The sequence below is a fragment of the Dicentrarchus labrax genome, unplaced genomic scaffold (genome assembly GCF_905237075.1).
Source record: "Dicentrarchus labrax unplaced genomic scaffold, dlabrax2021, whole genome shotgun sequence".
Classification (NCBI taxonomy): Eukaryota; Metazoa; Chordata; class Actinopteri; family Moronidae; genus Dicentrarchus; species Dicentrarchus labrax.
Genome location: NW_026136701.1, coordinates 4910729 through 4932395, shown reverse-complemented (window position 1 = coordinate 4932395; position 21667 = coordinate 4910729). Strand labels below are relative to the sequence as shown.

General features: G+C 39.7%; 1 protein-coding gene across 8 annotated transcripts in view; it reads right to left on the bottom strand.

Annotated features, from left to right (window-relative positions):
* astn1 (astrotactin 1) overlaps positions 1 to 21667 on the bottom strand; it is a 399395-nt gene that overhangs the window by 47195 nt on the left and 330533 nt on the right. For all 8 annotated transcript variants that reach the window (XM_051402015.1, XM_051402098.1, XM_051402178.1 and 5 more), the window contains 2 exons: positions 2069 to 2346; positions 415 to 548 (listed from right to left, as the gene is read on the bottom strand). In XM_051402015.1, the coding sequence (XP_051257975.1) occupies positions 415 to 548; positions 2069 to 2346 (412 nt within the window). The remainder of the gene's footprint in view (positions 1 to 414; positions 549 to 2068; positions 2347 to 21667) is intronic.

Genomic DNA, 21667 nt, shown 5'->3' with positions numbered 1-21667 from the left:
TTGTTTTGCGTCTGTGTGGTAATTTTGTGTTGCTTTGTAGTTTTGTGTGTCTTTGTAGTTGTTTAGCATCTCTCTGTAGTTGTTTCATGCATCTTTGTGGTGGTTTTGCATCTCTTTGCGTTCATTGTATGTCCTTTAACTGAGCTCTTGAAAAATGAAAACTCCAATTTCAATCTGTGAAACACAATTTTGAATTTTGCATCCAATATTCAGTTTGAACATTTCAGTTCATGTTTGTGGCCCATTAAGTAATCTTTGGTTGAAAATTCATGCATCCTGATGGCACATTACTTGAGACCACTGCAGCAGGACACTGAGTTCTGCCAGCAAAATGATGGATGGTGATGGCATTTACCACAACCCATTTTATAATGATGTGTTTGGAGAAAAGTAATATTATTCTAAGCTACTAACATAGGTTGGGGAAGTGGGGCGCAGGTGGGCAGTCCGTCTGTGCCAAAAGCACTGGAATCACACCGACACCAGTCATCGATAACATCACCTTTCCCCGAACACCACAGCATGCTCATCATCGCCTCCTGAAGAGCCTACAGAGAGGGGGGGGGACACACACACAAAAACAAAAACTCAAAGCGCATGTCATATTGGAACATGCAATACAACATGTCAAAATGGCTGCTGTGAAAAAGGTCAATTGTCTTATTAGTGTAGTGTAATGTAGCTTACTATAAGATAAAATAATATATGATAAGTGTTTGTGTGTATTAACTATACTAATTATATATACACTATACCATCATATTTTCATACTCTCCTTCAGGGTGTGATTAATGGCACCTCTGTGATTGTTTTGGACTTGATATCTCCGAGCTCCGTGTTATATGTTGTAAATAATCTGATGTGTATGTAATTTATTATTTATTGGACCGACCTCAGATTCACATGTAAGCTAACTCTGGTGAAGTCTATATAATGACCTTCTCTATGACATGTTAAGTATTTTCTTTTTGAGAGCATTTATTCTGTGTTGGCCCCTTTTCCCCTTGAAATTGTTCCTTTACTGTTTTTGTAGTGCGTATTCAAAACAAATACTTTCATTCTTTAACAAAAAACTAGTAAATATTCCTAAAATCTGAGCTCAATCAATATGAAATCTGCCTTAAATTGCAGTACAAAATCTTGATGAGTGTTCCTGTATTGCTTTTGCATTAGATTGTTGACTTTATAGTTATAGTTAGTTATAGTTACAAATAGGGATCCTAAATAAAATACATAAATATACCTATATACACATCAATTCATCAGATACACACAGATACACAGATACACACCCCTAGTAAACACATGTAATCGAGATGAAGCCAAAAAGCTAATTTATTCAAAATGTAGCCTGTGCATGGTGTCTCGCTGCACAGTCAAGCACCAGCAACCTCCAAACAGCTTTTGTCAATAACAGCAGCTGTATCCATCTGCCTGAGCTTAAGGATGAAAGCCTGACACCCCGGGGTTGGTGGACAGCACCGTATCGACTTTTCTTCCTGCTGGAAGTGCAGAAGCGCTATCGACGTACAGTATCGACAGAGTCAAATAAGTCACAGCACAGTACGGCAGATTATGGCACAGCATCCTGCCAGCACAGTAAGGCACCATACTCCAAGAGGAAAAGACTTCACTACTGTTTCTGTAACCTGTTTCATAATGAGGCCGTGAGGTTGGATCACCCACATACAGTCACAAACACATGGTGAGTTTCATTGCAGGATGCCAGTTAATAGACTGAGTAAGGTTTAATGATCCCACCCCCACACTAATGCCTGGATTTTTTATTAGCTGCTGTCCTCTCATGTTAAAGTAGCTTCAATGAGAAAAAATGGTGGAAATGTTTACATTACCAGATCAAAGTAAAACTACTTTGATTTTGGGATGATAAGGACCTTTAATCATTCCCATAAAAGGTAAGTGAGATAATCCAGTTCAGGAGGATGAGAGAAGATGCAGCAACAAATTTCAAGGGTGTCACAGAAAGTGATATAATGTACCCTGTAAGAAATTGGTGTTTTCAGACATTAGACAGGCACAGGTAGACAAGGGTAAACACTGTACACACCTGGTAGGTCTCATTGTTGGACACCAACTCATAGATGGGTGCGGCCTTGGTGATCTGGAGCAGGACAGGCTCGGATTGCTGCCGCCCTTGCGATGCCCTCGGGCTCATGTGGCAGAGGTGACAGGAGCGCGGGCACTGGCCTTGGCTGGTGCAGTCCATGCGGACTCCGGCTGCCATGCGCTTTGCTCCTGTGTCCAGCAGGCTGGCGATGTATGCAGGGTAGGTCAACGTCCTCGGCTCCTTGTCGCGCTCCTCTGACTCCTCCGAAGGTGAGTTACCTGATAGGACAGAAAGGGGAAAAAGGTTGGTTATCTCTTTTTAGGAAACAAAATATAAATAAGCAAATATCACAAAAGTCAACTATGAAAATACATGAATTATATGATTGTTATATATAAACTAGATGGATGGTGAGGTCACCTGATCCTAATGAGATAAGGTATTTAGGAATGAAAAAAAAACTGAACTGAGATTTTTCTTTTGCCTTTGTAGCAATATGGCAAAACTACAAAGCATTAAATTCCCAAATCCCCCTTCTGGAGACTTTTTAGCTTTTCTGCATGACAGGCAGAACACATGAGCATGAGTGTAATATTTGGGCCATGGCTACAGCTACAGACCTCAGAGTTCCCTCGAGCAAAGCAGGTGAATTGGGAGACCTATACAGAACAATGGAATGTTTACAGTGTACACTGTAGGCTGTTATTGACAATTATTTTGTTTTCCCGCTCAGGTTATGAAACCTGATTTGAAACCTCAAAAACACTAACTACAGAGGAAGATACTTTCACAACTTATTACTGCTTATAATAAGCACAACATTTTCTGCATTTTTTTAAATGTTAAGGCCCATTTCAGTCTTTCAGTTGCTAGATTCCTCTGCTAGTTATGCTAGAATTCTAGCCAAGCAAAATTAGTTTACGCCATTGGCAGATTATTTTGCTACATACAAGCTTGTTTCTAGAAGGGCTGTTTTTGCAGTGTAAAATTCCTCTTTTTGCGCAATAGAATGGGACAGAGCTGACAGACGAATGGGGCCCAAAATAAATACATTATTATCCCTCGTCTCAAACATCAATGTGAAACAGCTGCCAGCCCTCTGACCTGAGAACAGACAGATCTACAGTACATGTGTAACATCAGAGGTTAGACACGTAAGCTGTGACAATCGTATGTAGGTCTCCTAAAGCAAATAACTTTTATTTTAAGCATTCATAAAGAATGCTGACAAAAGAAAACAGTTTCTATAACTGCTGTCAAACCAAAGGTCAGAAATCATCCTGATGGAGGTGGACGTGCCAATGAGACAACTTTACTTTCATCAAGCAGGAAAAGATATTGCTCCATTAACCATTACATGTCCAGAAGACAATCACTAAGGTTATTACGATGGCCATGTAGACAAAGCTCTAATTGGACATTGCTTGTGAACGGTTGGCGTTTATTTTTTAGTTAGAGTTCTGTACGCACCAGGTTCCTGAAAAGTTGACTTTTGCAAAAGTGTGTTGAGTTAACTTTTGTATTATGTATGTGAATATGTGGATAAAATATTCCTACCATAAAACGTTATTTTGCCTCAGACAGAGTGGGACGTTCACTTGCGAGCAGAGCTAGTGAGCAGCGAGAGAGGGATACATGCCTAATGCAGAACTTTGACACTATTCTTCTTGTTTAAAAAGGGGGAATTTGTGAGATGACCATTTTGAGAGACTGCTAGGCTGCTAGCAAACGCAAGCAATTTAAAAAGCTCAAGCATCAATTAGGGAATAGGCTTGTAGTGCGAGCTGCCTTAGATGGAATACAACTCAGGTTTATGAACCATGGGATGATGGGAAAACAGCCGAGGGACCACTTGTGCACAAGAATGAAGGCAAAGAGAAGGCCATTTCTTTTGAATGTGTAATGTGAATTATTGTGTGCATTAATGTTTACTTTTTGTTTCACAACTCTGATAAAGTAATGTTTTGTTGCGCTTTCATTTCCTTTTTATTGAATGTAACAGATGTATGACTGTATTTGAACTACTTCCTTAAATGAATATAAAATAAATATACACATAGTCACACGTAATACCTCCAAACAAACTCTCTTTCTCATACACCCACATTCAAACCCACTGAGCACTTGCTGCACATCATTTCTCGCACTTAAGAATTTAGGAGGACAAACAACATATCTGTGTTTGACTTGATGACTGATAACAATGAGCAGTCAAATGCAAAAGCTAGAGAGCGAGCACCAGACTGTCTCTGTGGATAATGAGTGATGTGATACACATTTGTGTATGTGTGTGTGTGTGTGTGTGTGTGTGTGTCTGAAAGTAGGTGACCGTCATTAAAAAGAAATTAAGAAAGTGCTACAATAACAATATTCAGTGTTTGCACTGGTTTGTTCGTAATTAACAGCCTATTGATAACACCTCATCTGCCACACACCTGTGAAACACACACACACACACACACACACACTTCACACCCACCGAGTCATTAAGTTTCACATGATTTCCAAGTAATCTCATCAATGACAAGCTGCAGTCAATTTAATTCAGCTCAATAAAGGATAATAAAAAGTCAAGAAAATACAGTATGAATCAGTATTTTGTTTGTTTTTTGTTGTCAGTGTTGGGGACATCACTTTTGAAATGTAATAGGTTACAGATTAATAGTTAACCTGTTGTAATGTAAGTAATGTAATTTAATTAAATTTCTTTTTCTCAGTAACTGTACCCGATAACAATTACATTTATTTTATATTTTTTATTACGCGTAACTAGTACTCTGTTATGACCTTTCAAAAGGTGAATTTTAAACACAAGGGGGTGGTTTCACAAAGATGTTTCAGACTGGTAAATAGTGTTCGACCAATATTCATTTTGCTCTTAGATCAGTTTAATCCGAGTTAGACAGTTGATACACATTTCAAGCTTAAGAAGTTATCCACCCCGCCACAATGTTAACTCAGTTTCAGTGAAGTTTTTATCAGTGGCACCAGCTGACCAGTGACAGAAAAAAATATAATAATAATAATAATAATTAACTATTAATTTATTTATACAGCACTTTTCAAAACAAAGTTACAAAATACTGGAACCAGGATTAAAGATATTTAAGGAGGCAATAAGGCAAAAATAAATTCAGTAAAAATCTCATGGACGTGAGATAGAATTAAAAGTACTAACCAGTACTAATTTAACGACGTCCTAGCACTGTCAAATACTACTCCAAGGTATCTGGCTGAAATTTGACGACAAGGATCCAAGATTGTTTTGTAGAAGAAGAATTTACCCAAAACTAGAAAGCAGATGAATGCAGAAATCCATCTAAAATATGACTAGTAGTTGGATCTAAACCAGTATCTTTGTGAAACTGGCCCATGGTTACTAGGGTATTTCAAACAGAGTCAGGAAGTAGTAAGAAAATATGTAGTATATAAAACCTAAACCATCAAAATACAAAATGAAAGTAAAAGCACCTCAAGCCACTATATACAGAACTTTTATTGTGATTTTAATATCTTGTAATGTATTGCTTGTCATGGCATACGTGAAAATGAGAAAATGCAAGCTTTTAGCCCTTTCATCTTAAAGAGGTGAGATCTGAATATTAATTTGAAAAAGTGGTTCGCCAACCCTAACAAAAAAGAAATGGAGACCCTGAGCCAAGCACACATTGGTGCACTGGAACCACCAAAAGATATGAAGGAAATAACCACAACAGAAATGAAGCCAAGAAAAACATGACTACTCCTGGTACCATGTTCTTGAAACACACAGAAGAGACTGTAGTGCACCTGGGCCCTTTATATAAACTGACAATCAGACCAGACCGAGTACAAGTCAAAGGAAAGGATAACAAAATTCAAATAAACGTCAGATAGGAGCAGGGGGGCACATAACAACTCACAAATACCTAATATGCTAAACTAAGAGAAATGACACCCAACCTGGGAAATGTAATCGTCAGGTGTACTGAATCAAAGTCTCCTTTGATAACCCAGCTGCCTCCAGATCCAGTAATGAATTGTAAACCAACTAAATAGCTTAATTTGTGTGTGTATACATCCCACAAAATCAGAACATTCCAGGTCTAATAATATTGTTGATTTGTACTTCCCTTGCTAGTTGTGTCTTTTTGTATGCGTGTTCGTGTTGTTCATGTCCTTGACAATGTTGGCATGCAGCTCTTGGGTCTCCTGATTGGGTCACTGAGTCAAATCGACAGATAAGCCCTTATCAATCGGAGGAATGTGTAGGTAAATGAGGTCTGCTCCAGGGGCGAGTTACATCAGGGGAGAACAAAATCAAACCGTTCACACGTGTTGACCCCTGAGCGGCATTGGTGTGTGTGCGTGAGCGTAATTAAAATCTCCAAGTAGAGGCACTCTGCAGGCCATAACTCTGCCTGACTAATCAAATGCGATAAAGATGAGGATTAGGCTTTTGTTTGTAGTGTGTAAGAGGGTTGGCCGAAGAAAAATCAACGAGAAATAGAAAACACACCTCAGAGTTTCAAGACGACTATCCAGAACCAAGTTGTGAGATGCAAAATATTTGCATTCACAGACTTCTTCTTCAGCATCTGTATGTCGCCAAGAATGTCAATGTCCTTGCTCTCCTGACCAGCCAAACTTTAATCTATCCTTGTCAAACTGGCTCACTTCCCACTAATCAGCTCTCATCACTCGATCTTCACTTGCCATGTCCTGGCAGATGGAAATTAAATGTGGCAGTTATATTAGGACAGCTGGGTGCCTTTTAGGGCAAAGAAGATTGGCAATGATTAGTTCAGTTTAGTCTTGGTTTAGTTCAGCAGCGTTCAGTGTCAGCTGGGACCACGGGGGATATTGAAATGGATGAGCAGCCCCGGCCTGAAGACACCTGATGGCCAAACATACACAGCACATTATGGCACTAAACCCTCTCCAAATAACGTCAACTTTACAATTTACTAGCCACTGCTGGTATTGTCATCTCATAAGGGGGCCACATATCTTATATCACCACTTTACCATAAAACCCAAAACCTGCTCTCTTCTTATCAACCCTTTGCACACAAACAAACTACAAGTTCTGAAATAGAATTGTGCTTTTATTATATTATATTTTTGAAATCATGCTGCAGGCTGGAGGGAGGGGGATGGAGGGCTGGAAATGGCCCCCGGGCTGGCAGTTTGAGGCCCTTGGCATAGATACAGTATATTACCATAAAACTTCATTTATTTGGAACAGGAGTCTATGTGACAGGCATAAAATTAGCTGAACGGTTATAGTGTGGAGAATCTAACCAATCTAACGAATTGCAGCATGTCCATATTGACAAAAGCTTAAAACTTTATATTTGTGTAGGCGATCTAAACAGCTTAGAACTCACTCAAGCGGACGACCCGTGGGGTTTAAGAGGTTTTATACATCCAGAGAATTTCTTTAAAGATCAAGGCCACTTATTGGACCTAGTTTTTGAGGAGGCTTTTTTGACCAACTCAAAAATGCCCACCATTTGTGACTTCACAGGAAAACTGCCACTTTCACAAAAACAGGAAAACACTGTAAAAACAGGATATTTCTATTTTGTTGTGACTTGTTAACAGCACCCAGTAATAACACACAAGTTATTACTTTTGTTTCTGTCTTTCTCATAAGTAGACAACTGTTGTTTTGCAAATGACAAATGTTGTTCCCTTTAAAATTGCCCTCCTGAACATTCTGTGAAAAGCCTCTCTTGACCACTTAGACACTCAGACACACATCAAGAGTCACTTTAGAGTCACCCAACCAGCTCCTCTGGAGGAGAATCAAAGTCGTGGGATCTTAACTGCTTAATGAGTGTTCACTTATTTCCTGACCGACTGCTTCAGTGTTTACTGAATTGGAATTTCATGTGTGACGCATAACGTGCGTCCATCACCTTTTAAGTGGCCTTTTAAGTAGACTTCATGGTCCTCATAATCACACTGAGTATACTGAAAGAAAAAAGTGGCCACTATGTGAACATGACAGTGTAAAGCTGGGTGTGATACATTCTCACTCCCAGTTCATCAAATATGGCAGCTTGGTCAGTGGCCCTACGCTTTTGCATGTGCAAGTTAGCAACAATTAATATGCAACGTCTAGTAACAGAGATAAATATGCAATGCCCAGTTAGACTTTCAAAACAAAGCACCCTGATAAACATTCATTAATGAGTTAAATGGTCACAGCTTGGTTAAACACTGTATGCTAAGTACAGTGGTATACATGGTATAATGGTATACATGGTACAATGCAAGTAATGTAACTTGTGAGTTGTAAGTTAAACAAAAGTCAACGCTGACTTTTGGTTTCCCACGGGACACAAACGGCTCCTTCTACAGCGTCCTACTTTGAAGCGGGGCCACTGACCGAGCCGCCATATTTGACGACTTGTGAGTGAGAAAGGGCTGTTGAGGAACATGGGTGCATGACGGTTTGATGCAAATGGGTGTCTTCATTCCAACCGCTCGTCTTCTCAAAGTGAACTACAGGTTGTGAAAATATTATTCTATCTAATGCTGTATTCTTCTGTCACACAAAAGAAAACAAGAGAACACCATTCTCATCTTTGAACTTTGCGTAACCTCTTTCTCCTTTTGTCATTCTCCGCCTTTCTTTCTTTGTACAGCATCTCCTCTTTGTGATTCCTCCCCCATTCTCTCACCCAGTAAAAAGCACGATAGCACCTTTTTTCACAATGCAAATACATGTGTGGTAGGTGTGAGGGAGGAAAGCTGTAATGTAATACTCCTTCCCAGCATCTCCCTACTAAAACAAGAAAACCAATCTCTCTTCTCTCACATTTTCTGACACTTTCTCCGCTTTTGCATTCTCACCATAACTCTCTTTTGCTCACTTTCTCATTTCCACCTTTTTTCATCTGTCAGTCTTTAGCTGTCTTTTAGTCCAATAGGTGCATTCACACACTTATAAGCACCTGTAAACTGCTGTCAACTTCAACCCACGCACACACGCTGGCTTTTAGGTATTCCTAATGACTGGCAGTATATTGCTTTGAAGAAAATACATCGAGTAAAATGCACACACGTGCAAGCACACATACACAAAGCTCATTAAATGTAATCTGTGTTTGACAGAGTCAAACGTCTCACAGAGGAAAGTGATGACAAGACAAAATAAAGTGAAAGAACTTCCATATCCTCCTCCTCCTCCACTTCGTTCCTCAACAAATACAGTTTTGGAACCACTTTTGTCTGGACGTTACCCAATTAGATTTATTTCTGACCACAAGGGGTCGAGCCAAGAGTACCTTTGCGAGTCTGTGTGAGTGAGTGCGTGTGTTACTTTTATGCTTGTGTAAACATATTTCAGTTTTAGAAGTGCTGAAAGTGATTTAGGTCAGTCCTTATTTCTTTAAGGGGTAGATTGTTGCTTAGATCTTGGGGTTAGCATTGCAGCCAGCTGAAGGTTTACAGCTAGGTGAAGATTAAAGCTCCACTAATCAACATCTTTTATATCAAACGATTGCTTAATGGTTACATGTAATGCGAAGTGATGACCCTTGCTTTTCAGTTCCACTCACCTTTATGTGATCTCATTTGGCTGATTGTTTTAGTTTTACGGCTCTTTCAGCAGTAGCACCAGTCAGCTCTTTTTTAGAAACAGAATGCAAAAAAAGTTTAAGCGAAAGGCTCTAATAAACCAACTGTAAGTTCATTTGCAGGTACAGACAGAGTTAGCGACTTGCTGGTGAAGAAAACATATAGTAGCTTCAAAGCCAGATATTTTTCCCAGCAGTTGCTAGAGACCAAAACTGGACTTCAAAGGAGAATGAATATGGAATTAAATGTACCAGGTGTCCAGAAACTTGGCACTATAGAAATGCTAAATAGGTGAAAAAGCAATATGTGAGATTTATCTCATTCAGCTAAAATTGCAACAGTAACACTTGTTACAAATGCTGCGGCGTCCTTGCTGCAGCACTGGGTTCGACTTCGACCTGTGGCCCTTCGCTGCAATGTCATCCCCTCTCTCTCTCTCTGCCCTCTTTCCTGTCACTCTTCAGCTGTCACTATCAATTTAGGTTCAATAAAAGCCCCCCAAATATATATATATAAAGGCAAATGCCGCTGATTTTATATTGCGTTTGGGAGTAGTATGGCACATGAGAAAAAAAGTTGTATAAAGCCTCTTGTGGGTCTAGAGGGAGCGGCGTTAAGTATGACAAATTGCCTCAAGTGATGTCCCTTAAGTCACAACGGTTTGGTCTGAAGACTACAAGTTTTTAAAAGAAATCTGGGGGTGTGGAGTTAGAAGGAAGTGAGCCTGGACCTCCGTAGCCCACTCCTCACCTGCTTAAAGCTAGCACCTCGAGACTACATTAGCTGCTACTTGCATGACACACCAAAATCTCCAACGGAACTGTTGAGTTGCAGTTGTCAACTTAGACGCCGGGTTCTGACAGAGTACTCTTCTGACACTGTAGCCGTGGTGAGGGTTAACGTTCTAAGATATTTGTCGCAACAGAAGGCTTGGACATGGCCTGAAAACCAATCTTTGATACCAGCTGAGACCAAGCAGGCTTCACTAAACTGTAGACACAGGACAGAAACTCACAGCATGAGCATGTATTAGTATGTGTGTTTATCCATGGGTTTGTGTGTGTGTGTGTGTGTGTGTGTGTGTGTGTGTGTGTGTTGGTATGAAGCTGGGGATTTGGGGCAGCTTTGACCCATGCTGTACCAAGTGGAATGACTCATCATCTCTATAGTACACAACAGATGGAGCTCAGAGCTGATCAGATTCATATAATACCTCTCCATGCACCCCTTCCTCCCACACTCGTCAATGAGAGAAAACTCCCGCTCATTCGCCACTGACTGACTCAAGTCACTCCTCCTGTTTACAAAAATATACTTTCAAGTCTATAAATGTTTATGGGTATGAGAGAGAGGGGGAGAAAGAGAGACACAGGGAGAGAAAGCTCTACTTAAGCATGTAATCTTCCGTTGTTGTTTGTGTTAATATATTACAGCGTTTTGGAGTGAAAGCCTTCATTTCCTGTCTCTTGCGAGCCCTCGGATCCTCCCCATTATATCGCCTTTCATCAGACCCCTTTGTGAAACGGTGACTCATTAAATCATCATTCATCTTTGTGATCAAAGCGCTATGATTTTAGCCTCTGACACCATCAGCCTCATTTTTAACGGAGGCGTTTCAACTAAATGCCTGACTTGACACCTCCGTGCTCCTGCGTTTCCCAGCGTGAACCCATCTATCCTCCATCCTGTGTGAAATAATACCATTTACTGGGACTCCACTGACTTCAGTAATTGAGAAGTACCAGAAATAGCCACTAGATGATGCTAGTGGATCACTGACATGGCAGGTTGTTTTGGAAACGGAAGATATCGGTGTGCATGCTCCACTGTTCAGCAGACAAAAGCAGGGCAAATCATACCTAACCTTTTAAATGTGCTTGGCCGAGATGAACATTATATGGTTATGGAACGTAATCATGAGCTCCTGCTGATCTGAGAATGTTGGAAATCAAAGCAGGCAGTAGCTTAGTAAATGGGAAAGCAGTGAGATGGAAAACTGCATTAAAAAGGGGGAGTTTCGGAGGGATCACGCCTATTGTATGCAGAGGAGAAAAATGATAAACAGAATTAGAGGCAGCAAAGAGGAAACTGAATGAGACACAGATAAACAATGCTCTGGGTATGCTGTGTGTCTGTCTGTGTGATACATTCTGAACTCCAAACCTGCGAAATGGAATACATCAGAGTGCTTAAACAAATCTGTGTGACAGGCAAATCTTCTTAGATGTGTTGTGCAGTTTTTCTCTGCATGTGTGTGAATGTATGTGTGTGCGTGTTTGAAGCGGCACCTTCCCAGGCAGCCACATGCAGCTTGTACCCTGATATTTCACGGCGGCGGGGTGACGCTCTGCCCGTATCCAGCTCAAGCAAATTGTAAATAAAAAAGCGTGCATCTTTCCCTCGGCTGCAAAGCCGCGCTGAGATTTGGCGGGATTGCTTCTGGGTGGAGGACGCGAGGAAAGGATGGCGAGGCAAAGGATAGATATTTGTTTGTCATTGTGTTTGTGTGTGCGGAGGGGAGGGAGGGCAAATTTGTATGTTTTTGTGCAAGTGAGAAACTGATAAGTTGAGATGACTGACAGTGAGAGACGCGTGTGTGTGTGTGTGTGTGTGTGTGTGTGTGTGTGTGTGTGTGTGTGTGTGTGTGGTGTCGGAGAATGTGCATTAGCATGTTTACGCTCTGCGGTGCAACAACACTTGAACTCCCCTGTGAATCCATGTCAGCAGCACAATCAACCATTTCAACACGACGATCAGCAACAACTCCCAACTCCCGGCAAGCTGAATACATCATAGATATCCATGGACAGAGATGTTAGCTGTGGCACTATGGTAAAAATAACTGCATTATTTGGTGATTGGACAAGTCATCATTTCCCCCAAAAGGCCTGAGTTTGATCCCTATGTGGCTAACTATCCTTCAGCAAGACGCTAAAATCCAGCAGCTAACTGTCTGACCTGCACCTCAACAAATGGGCAAAACACGTTTACCTGTCGTATCAATTAACAAATCACAAATTTAACGTTGTAACAGCTCATTAACCTGGAATTTATCACCAACCTCGCATTAAGGACTCAGTAATGGGGAAAGAATGAAGCTGAGGAAACATATTATAGTAATTTGCTTGATCCTTTACTGGTAATTACTAATCTGTTTACTGGTGAAGAATGGATATTTGGATAAATAGCAGTTACGATAACTCAACAGTCTACAAATATTTACTTTTATTATTCAAAAACCATGCATTCAGAAGGCATATATGGCTGAATTATTTAACTTATGGGCTGCAAATGGATGTGTTACCGATTTCTTCCCTTTTAGAATGAATTAAATATATCAGAAAGGAAAATTACAAACACAGGCATATTTCAATGTTCAGACAACTAATGGAATTAGTCAAGTACAGAATGCAGCATACACACAGCAGCACAATATTGCTTGTTTAGCTGCTGGGTATTTTCAATAGTTTCCATCAGTGTAGCTCACAGGGATGCACTGCAGTTGGTAAAGCGGCTTTATGTGTGAGTGGTGCTGACTGATGCGTCTCACACTATCAGGAGGTCCACTGTGTTTGCTGCGGGCTGCATATGCTAAACAATCTCCTGTGCTCACTGCTGTGCCTCCTGAACTGGTGATGCAATTTTCAAATTTAGAAATGATTTGGTTGGCACATCGTACATGAACATACACTTTTTGGCCCAAATGAACAGTTAACTGTTTTTCTTATTTTACATAAGAACTCTATTTTTCTTTCTGCCCTGGCTCTTATTGCTGATTCGAAGTGAACGTAGCTCAGTTGGACAAAGGTGAAATCATAAATGAGGTAACAGTTGTGGGGTAGTTAGCCTACGCTGCCAGGCTACCTTCAATTAAATCTGATTAAACTGTGGGATGTCTTAGTGGACTAGTGGTGAGAGCAATTCCATGTAACTGCAATGTCCCTGGTTTGATTTTGCCAGTGGACCTTTGTTGCGTGTTGAGTGCAATGTCTAAGTGACGCATTGAGTAGGCTGGGAGTTCTTCATTGCGTTCACTCATTTGAATCACTTCCTGTTAGGTACCCCTTCTCCTGCTCCCCATATTTCCTGTCTGTATCTACACATTCACTGTCTAATAAAAGCTAAATGCCAAAATAATAAAACACACATATCTGATCAAACCACCCGCACACAGTCCTGATGAAGCAGATTAGCTGAGTTTTTGAGTGTTTTTTCTGAACTCATGAATACTTAATGTAATAGAGAAGTATTTACAATTTTCAGGGGCTTTACATCTAAATATTAAAAGATTGAAACGATGATTTAAAGATACGTTTGTGTTTTTAGCTGGTCTGCTATAGTATTTCATAGGGGAACCCTCTTGCTCCTTGTGTAATACAAAAAGGAAATCAGATGATTCAGGTCAGGTGAGCAGACAATTGTAAAGAAGTGTCCTCGATTCACCTCCACACACTGTATTGTTTACTGTATGAATTTGATGAGAGTTATAGTTTTGCAGTCACATGTCTGTCATCTAAGTATAGATCAAACCATGAAATGTATTCAAAATCTCTCTCAAATCTCTCTCAAATTCTAGTATTTCATTCATACACTGTAGGGCTAAGTAGCTAAACTACAGTGAGATATTGCAATCACAGGAAAAAGTGATGTCCTATTTTCTAAGAGATGTTAACTTATGGTAGAATATTAGATTTTACATTAGATCACTTTATGGCCATGATGTTTCCACCCACCTGCTTTTATGACTATTTTAATACTTTGTGCAAAAAACTAAATAGAAATGCCAAACGTTTAAGAAAAAAAGGCTTTGGTGGAAAAGTTGGACGGGCGTCAAAAGCTGATGGAAAAGACCAAATAAATGTGTTAACAGTGAGATTTTGAGACCCGTTTTGGCATGCATGAGTGAAAGGATTGCAAAAAAAAAAAAAAATCCATTCCCCTTACTCAGGCATGGATCAACGGATAAAGAAGATAGAAAATATCTGATCTTACATCATACTACAAAACTTAAACTTCTCCTGAAGTTCAACATTGCTTTAATGCAACGATGCATCTGCCCCCCTAGCCTTTTTACCTTTGCAGTTTTTCTCAGTCAGGCCAAGCTGGGCGAGGCCCTTATCATGCTTCATCCAACCAACCTACAAAAACTAGACATGCAGACACACACAGAGAAGCTATCTGCAGCAGTATCAGCAGACAAGGCTTGCTAAGCCTTGATGGAAGCTTTATGTTTCAAGCAGTATGTGGCGGGCTGTGAGCAGACACCGTTTGTCTAAGTGCTGATTAGGGCTGCTGACCACGGCCTGACAGGCCCATTAGTGACATCTCCTTTATGGACGCTGAAGGGCCCAGTGATGCTGCCCATCTGTCAGTGTGTTTCTGTACATGTTCATCAGCTTCACTTTCTTAACCTTTCACTCTGTCTCCTCATCCTTCCTCAGGCATGATTGTCTCTAGGGCTTTCACAGTTTTCCTAACAAGGTGTACTGTAGGCCTACATGAATATCACAGTGTCAAGTGTTCTGTTTATGCATGGAAACACCTCGTCAACTGACAACAACCTGGCCTCACTAAGCTATCAGAGACAGAATTAAAGTAACCCGACTGCGCCAGATGACTTGTTAAACAGAACCATCTGGGAAGTTGTCGTTGGATACTGTTAGGAAAACTTGGCATAAGCCATTTATGAGCTATTAGTGAACCTAGCAGTCTTGACATGACAAAAATAATTTGTCAACATGGTCAAGAACCTGGCATCTTCCAACGTAAAAGCAAAACAATTACGAGTGACAAGCTTAACAAATCATTATCAAAGTGAGTCTCCGGCATGAAAGTCAGATCCGCTACGCACCCATTCACCACCCAGACCTCTGCAGCGTTACTTTCAGCCATTCCACATAAATGAGAAGTTAGCCTTAGATTGGTACTGAACACTGGCAGTGGAAGTATATCATTTGTTACCAAATTTAGAAAAATGAATGGAACTCTTAGAAATATTGGACTTGAAAGTACGATAGCGTATTAGGGCCATTGTAGGTAAAAAATAAAATTAAGGAGCCGGGGGAAGTTTACGGCATTATCTCAGAGAATATCCAAGTTTTTGCTACCAAATTTACAACTTTAATCTTGAAATATTAAGCATTTAGTATGCCATCATTATAAAGACTGACTTTCTCTCAGCATCCCCAACTGTGAATACCACTGTCCATAAAACACAATTTTTCTGAGATTTTTCCCTCCCATACATTTAGAGACTCTTTTTGTTGCAAATTTATGACTTCATAATCTCAGAAATCATCCAAAGAAATGTACGACTTCTCTGTATCTTACCCCATTCCCCTGGCTCTGCAGTTATTTACATATTTTTGACCTACAATAACCATAATATGCTTAAGGTACTCACACACACACACACACACACACACACACACACACACACACACACACACAATAAACCTTACCTGGAATGTAAGCCAGTATCGACCACACTGTGGGAATGTAACTGTAATCATTGTCACTGATATTTAATTTATACTTCTTGCTTCATCTCTCTTTGTTTCTACCGTTCTTTTCTATCTGCCCCATCTGCTGTTCAACCTACAACATGATGGGTTTATTGAGAGTTTTTAGCCAAAAGCGATTTATCAGTTTTACCTCCTGCATGCCTCACAGTCAAACATTACAAAACCGGCTCTTTTTCTCTCAGATCTGTGAATTGTTGCGGGCTATAATGCTGAGCGGTGTGAGCTGGCCTGGTACTAAAGACCAGAGTAATGTAGTGTGGCAAAATGTTTCTTAGCTGATGGTGGTCTCCGTCTGTTTCTGTTGCAGCTCTGTAAGAGAGGAAGGCTAGGAGACTATAATGAACCTGAGATCCAGGAGAGAGACAACTCAATAAGGTGTAATGAACTTAGAATCTGCTGGTAGCTGAGAAATAACATGAAGCATGACTAGAAAATGCCAGGTTTGCATCAGTGAAATGGCACTGCTTTAGACCTTACAAGTGTGAATATCTGTCACTGACTACAAAAGAACTCCTCTTTGACTGATGACCTTTTCCTTGTGCTTGCTTTTATTAAACAGGATCAGGATTTTCTGATTTAATGTATGGACGTTTAATTCAAGAAAAATTACAGTACGTTCTCTTTTATTGTATTCATATACAGTTTACATTCGATATGTAGAGAACATGACTTTTATCACTTTGTGCTTGTGTTTCCCTATTATTCTATTATTATTAAAATGCTTTCTGGACATGTATTGTTCATGTATCGTATGAATAGTACATTTTCCATCATATGAAAAAGACAATTTCACAGTTTAGCATTTGGAAATAAATATTTTCACATTTAACTGAAGGTGGAAATGGTAAAAAAAAAAAAAAGGTATACATGGAATACTATGGAGAATAAAATTTGTGACATAATAGTATTTTATTGATCCCAATACCTTACTCTACTGAATAGGAATTATAAAGTAAAAAAACATCCATGCCAAAAGAAGGCAATGTAGTATTAAAGAGCATTCTTGTGAACAAATAATGGGGATAGATTTTCATTACCTCCCACTTATCATTAACAAGCTGAAAACACATGAAAGGTCATCAGGCTATTGTTGTGAAAATTGCTGCTCAGATAGTTTGAGAGGGTGTGAAAAGGCCACAGTACATCAGAAAACTCAAACAGCTTCTAAACAACTGTAACGACATTCAGATGAATGAAAAACAGTTACTGCTGTTATGTCACGAACACATGCAGATTTAATGCAGCAGTGCACCAAAAGTAGAACAGAAGAAAAGAAACATCTCCATTCTAACAGAGATGTTTATGCTTGTTGACACTGACAGTTTTTGATGATCACAAATAAAGCCTTTCCTCAATGACAGTTTAGACATCAGCATCTATTTCTTAGATATTATATCATTATGGTGTTTCACAAGGGAAAAAACAAGTTATCTGCATTAATGGAGAGCCAATTTAAAGCCTCTGCCTCACTTTACACAAACACACTGCTCGAACAAGTTACAGGTTGCCAGACTGTTTAAAGAGTTTAAAGGGGGATAGAGCAAGTAAGAGCAAATGTGACAAGCACATACTCAAAACGGTGAAGCAGAGCAGCCGTTTAAAACGTGTAATTTCCATAATAACTACATTCATGATGGTCACTTAATACAGGTGGTTGATCTTTCCAGACTCTCCTAAAGATATAATTTCCCTTTAACATTTCTTAAGGCTCATCAAATGACAGGAGAAAGATAAGACAAGAGACAATAGGCTTGAGAGCCAAAGTAGCTCTTGCGGAAGAGAAGATATGACATGAAAAGTTTCAAAACTTAAGAAAGAAGAGGAATAAAATGTAAAGACAGTCAAGTTCATAAAGGTGTTAGTATAGTGATATTTTGTAATTTTAAGTAAAGACTGCATCTGACCCAGCTGACCCGTCCTATGTCCCGCCCCTTTTTGATGTGTGCTCCAATAATAGTTGAGCAAGCATTGGTCAGACCCTCGGTCAACTTTCCCCTTTCCTGTTAGATATGCTACGTGCTAGGCTTGTCTATGTTGAAAAGACAACCACGTTTTGAAGACGCTTAAAAGATAATAGCGATTTACCGGTCTATATAGTCATCTTAAATCAGCTATTGTTAACGTGTGAAAAAATGCTTGCTAACTAGCTAACTAATCTACATAAATCATTAGATGGCTTATTACATCTGATAGCTAATGTTAGCAAAACGTTAGACAATTAGCTAGCTAAGTAAAGGAAAAGGAGAAATGTGACAGAGGTTCCAAAAGGGACAGATCCATCAACAAATGTAAAGATGGACAACATGACAGCTCTTCAAAAGTGAAGCCAAAACACCTTGACCGCCCCCTGGTGGCTGCCTGCAGTATAATGCCTGCTGTATCAATGTTAGCAGATGGGACACGGGCAAAACAAAAAAATCAAAGTAGGCCTACACTTCTAATACATTTTTCCCAAAGATGGTTTCTAGCATTTTAGATAGGTCTTATCCCGCTTATCAGTCTCTCTGTACAACGCAGCGCACGCAACTCAGATCAGACTGTCAAAAATAGGCACTGTTGGCTAATATGTCTGCCTTTCTCCTCTCCTATCCAAACTCCTTCACTTTTGTCATTGTTCCGTTCAGCTCCAGATGCGTTTCCGTACGAGACCAAATGACTAGTCAAAACATCCATTCCAGTCCGATTCTTCACAACCACTGTGATATCATCAGCATAAGCCAAAAGACTGACCGCCAAAATACAAAGAGCTGCGCTCAGAGGACAGCCCTGCCTCACACCTCTCTCCACACCAAGAGACCCAGACAAACAATATGTCTGCCATAGGACCAAACGTGACTGTTGTGTTTTGTTTTTTCTGCTGCCCCCAAGTGGCCAAAAACATTTAACGCAGCTTTAATATTTTCTTTTTACTGAGTATTTGTTTGTCCAGTTTTCTCTGGATGGAGAGCAGTCTGACTGCTGTGAACCAAACAATTAATTTAGCTTTGATGTTTTGATTTCGCCTTGCTTTATCTCTAGTGACCTTACCCCGCACTATATAATAAATATATAATACATCTACAGTATGTTTCAGTTAAAGAGAGATGGGGATACAATTTCTATTACAGCACTATTAGATGATTTAAGATGTTTTGATTTTTTCCCTAACAATTTTACCTTGTGAAAACTTTAAATCAAGGGACCACAAAAAATCATTGCACAAAATGTAGCAAAAATGTGTTTTATGCCTGGTAATTTAAAGTAAAGTGTTTACCGCTTCAACATCTTTCCACTCTTCATGAAAGTGACAGGCAACGCTCTGAGTGCTCGTAGAGTTGATCTGCTGCTGCTGAATAACAGTGTCCTGCAGCCGGTGAGAGAAATGTCTCTAGCACTCATCGAAAATCCAGAGAAATAATTTGACTGTCAACAGAAGTACAACTGCTTCTCTTGAACGACAAAAAGCCCATTGAAGTGAACATTTATTTATGTTAATGGAGGTTTTTAGGAGGAGTCCTATGCAACTCATCAGAAGTTCCTGGTTCAAGTTTCCCCAAACATTCCCATTCCCTTCCAACTTGAGGGCTATCACCTAGACATGCTTACAACAGTGAGACCCCAAAAATTACACTCCACCAGGCTTGTTGGTGTGCCTACCTACTGGAGTTTCTACTTACATGGGAGACACACACACACACACACACACACACACCACACACTACACAGAACACTCACAAGAGCGAAAAAAATTCACCAATGAAAGGTGAAGACCATAAAGGTCGACGTTGCCATGGGGAATTTTTTTTTCACACCGATAAAGATCAATTTAAGCGTCTGAGGCTGTTGGTAATAAGATATAAGATGGTTGTAGGGAGACTTGTCTGCCAAAAATCTATAGCAGGGGCCATCCATTTTAGCCTGCCAGCTGGGAGTTACAGTGAAGACTCGACAGCCAGCACACACACACACACACACACACACACACACACACACACACACACACACACACACACACAAATATAATAAAATGGTTTACACCTGGTTCTAGTTTCTCTGGGAGCTGCCGGTGTGGAGCTATGTGTTGGGATATTTTTATTTGAAAATTTCCTTGTTTTTTATCATCTACATGTTTATTCTTTCACTGTTATTCTGCTGTGGGTGGCCATGCAGGTGCATTTGGGACTAGGCCCTTATCTCTCCAAATGAGACTGGCAGCTGGCATTTTCTTCACACAGAGATTACAGAGAGGGCGAGGGAGGGAAAGTTTTCTTCCGCACTACTTTTATCAGACGTGGTGCTGACCTTCACAGTGGGGTCTAACACTGCTCCAGCCACTAAACTCTCGACTCATCCAAACAAGCTGAGGGAGAAATTGAAAACGGAGGATAAAAGTCGTGTGAAAGGCATCTGAAAGTTTTTCACCGTGGCGCCATGCTTAACAGTATCATCCACACATCAACCCCCGTTACCCTCAGACAGAGCCAGCACGAATGTCAAACAATCGGTATAAACAAAAACTGTATTTCTGGGTAAGTATATTATTATATACAGTATATTATATATAATATTTATCTTAATCTAGTCTGACTTGTTTCAAGTTTGGATTAACTATTGCTGTCTGTGTTAAATCAAGTAAAGGAACTGTTGTGTTTTCGTTACCTTAGAACCTTTAGAACGGACTAGAGCCCGACCGATAAAGGATTGTTAAGGCCGATACCGATACAAATATTTGGTGATTTAAAAATCCGATATTCCGATATATGGGCTGATATATATTTAAGTTGTATTAATAGACTTGGTAAGCTTCATAAATATAACTTTGAACAGGACTGGGGAAAAAAAATTCTACTACTATAAGTTCTGACAAATAACAACAGCAAAATATAAACTATATACCAGGGGTGTCAAACTCATTTTGGTTCAGGGGCAACATACAACCCAATTTGACCTTAAGTGGGCCGGACCAGCAAAATTAAGGCATATTTAACTATAAATAGCAACAACCCTTAATTATTCTCTTCGTTTTATTGCAAAGAAATAGTAATACATTCTAAAAATGATCACATTTAATAAACCTTCTTTTCATAAAACATTATGAAAAGCCTGAATTTTCTTAAGGAAAATAAGTGTAATTTCAACAATATATTATATTAATTTCATTTACACATGTGCATTACAATTTAAAGATCAGTGGATGTGGATCTACAAAGCCACAGAACATTAAGTAACATGTACCTGGAACTAAACAATAATATCAGGGTAACTTTCTCTTACAGTTAATAATAATTAAAACAACTTGTCAAGATCTAGAAATTATTTTAAATTTACATACATTTTCACATCTGTGCATCTGTGAAAATGCATACTTAGACACACAGAGCAAAAGTATCTGAAGCAGCCTTTTACATGAAGTAAAGTAGGTCACTGTTTAGTTTGCTAAGTTTAGTCTCCTTTTTGACAAAGTCATTTGGACTAATGAATGTTATAAGAGGAATAAAGCAGCGTAACGTGTGTGTGTGGTAGAGCG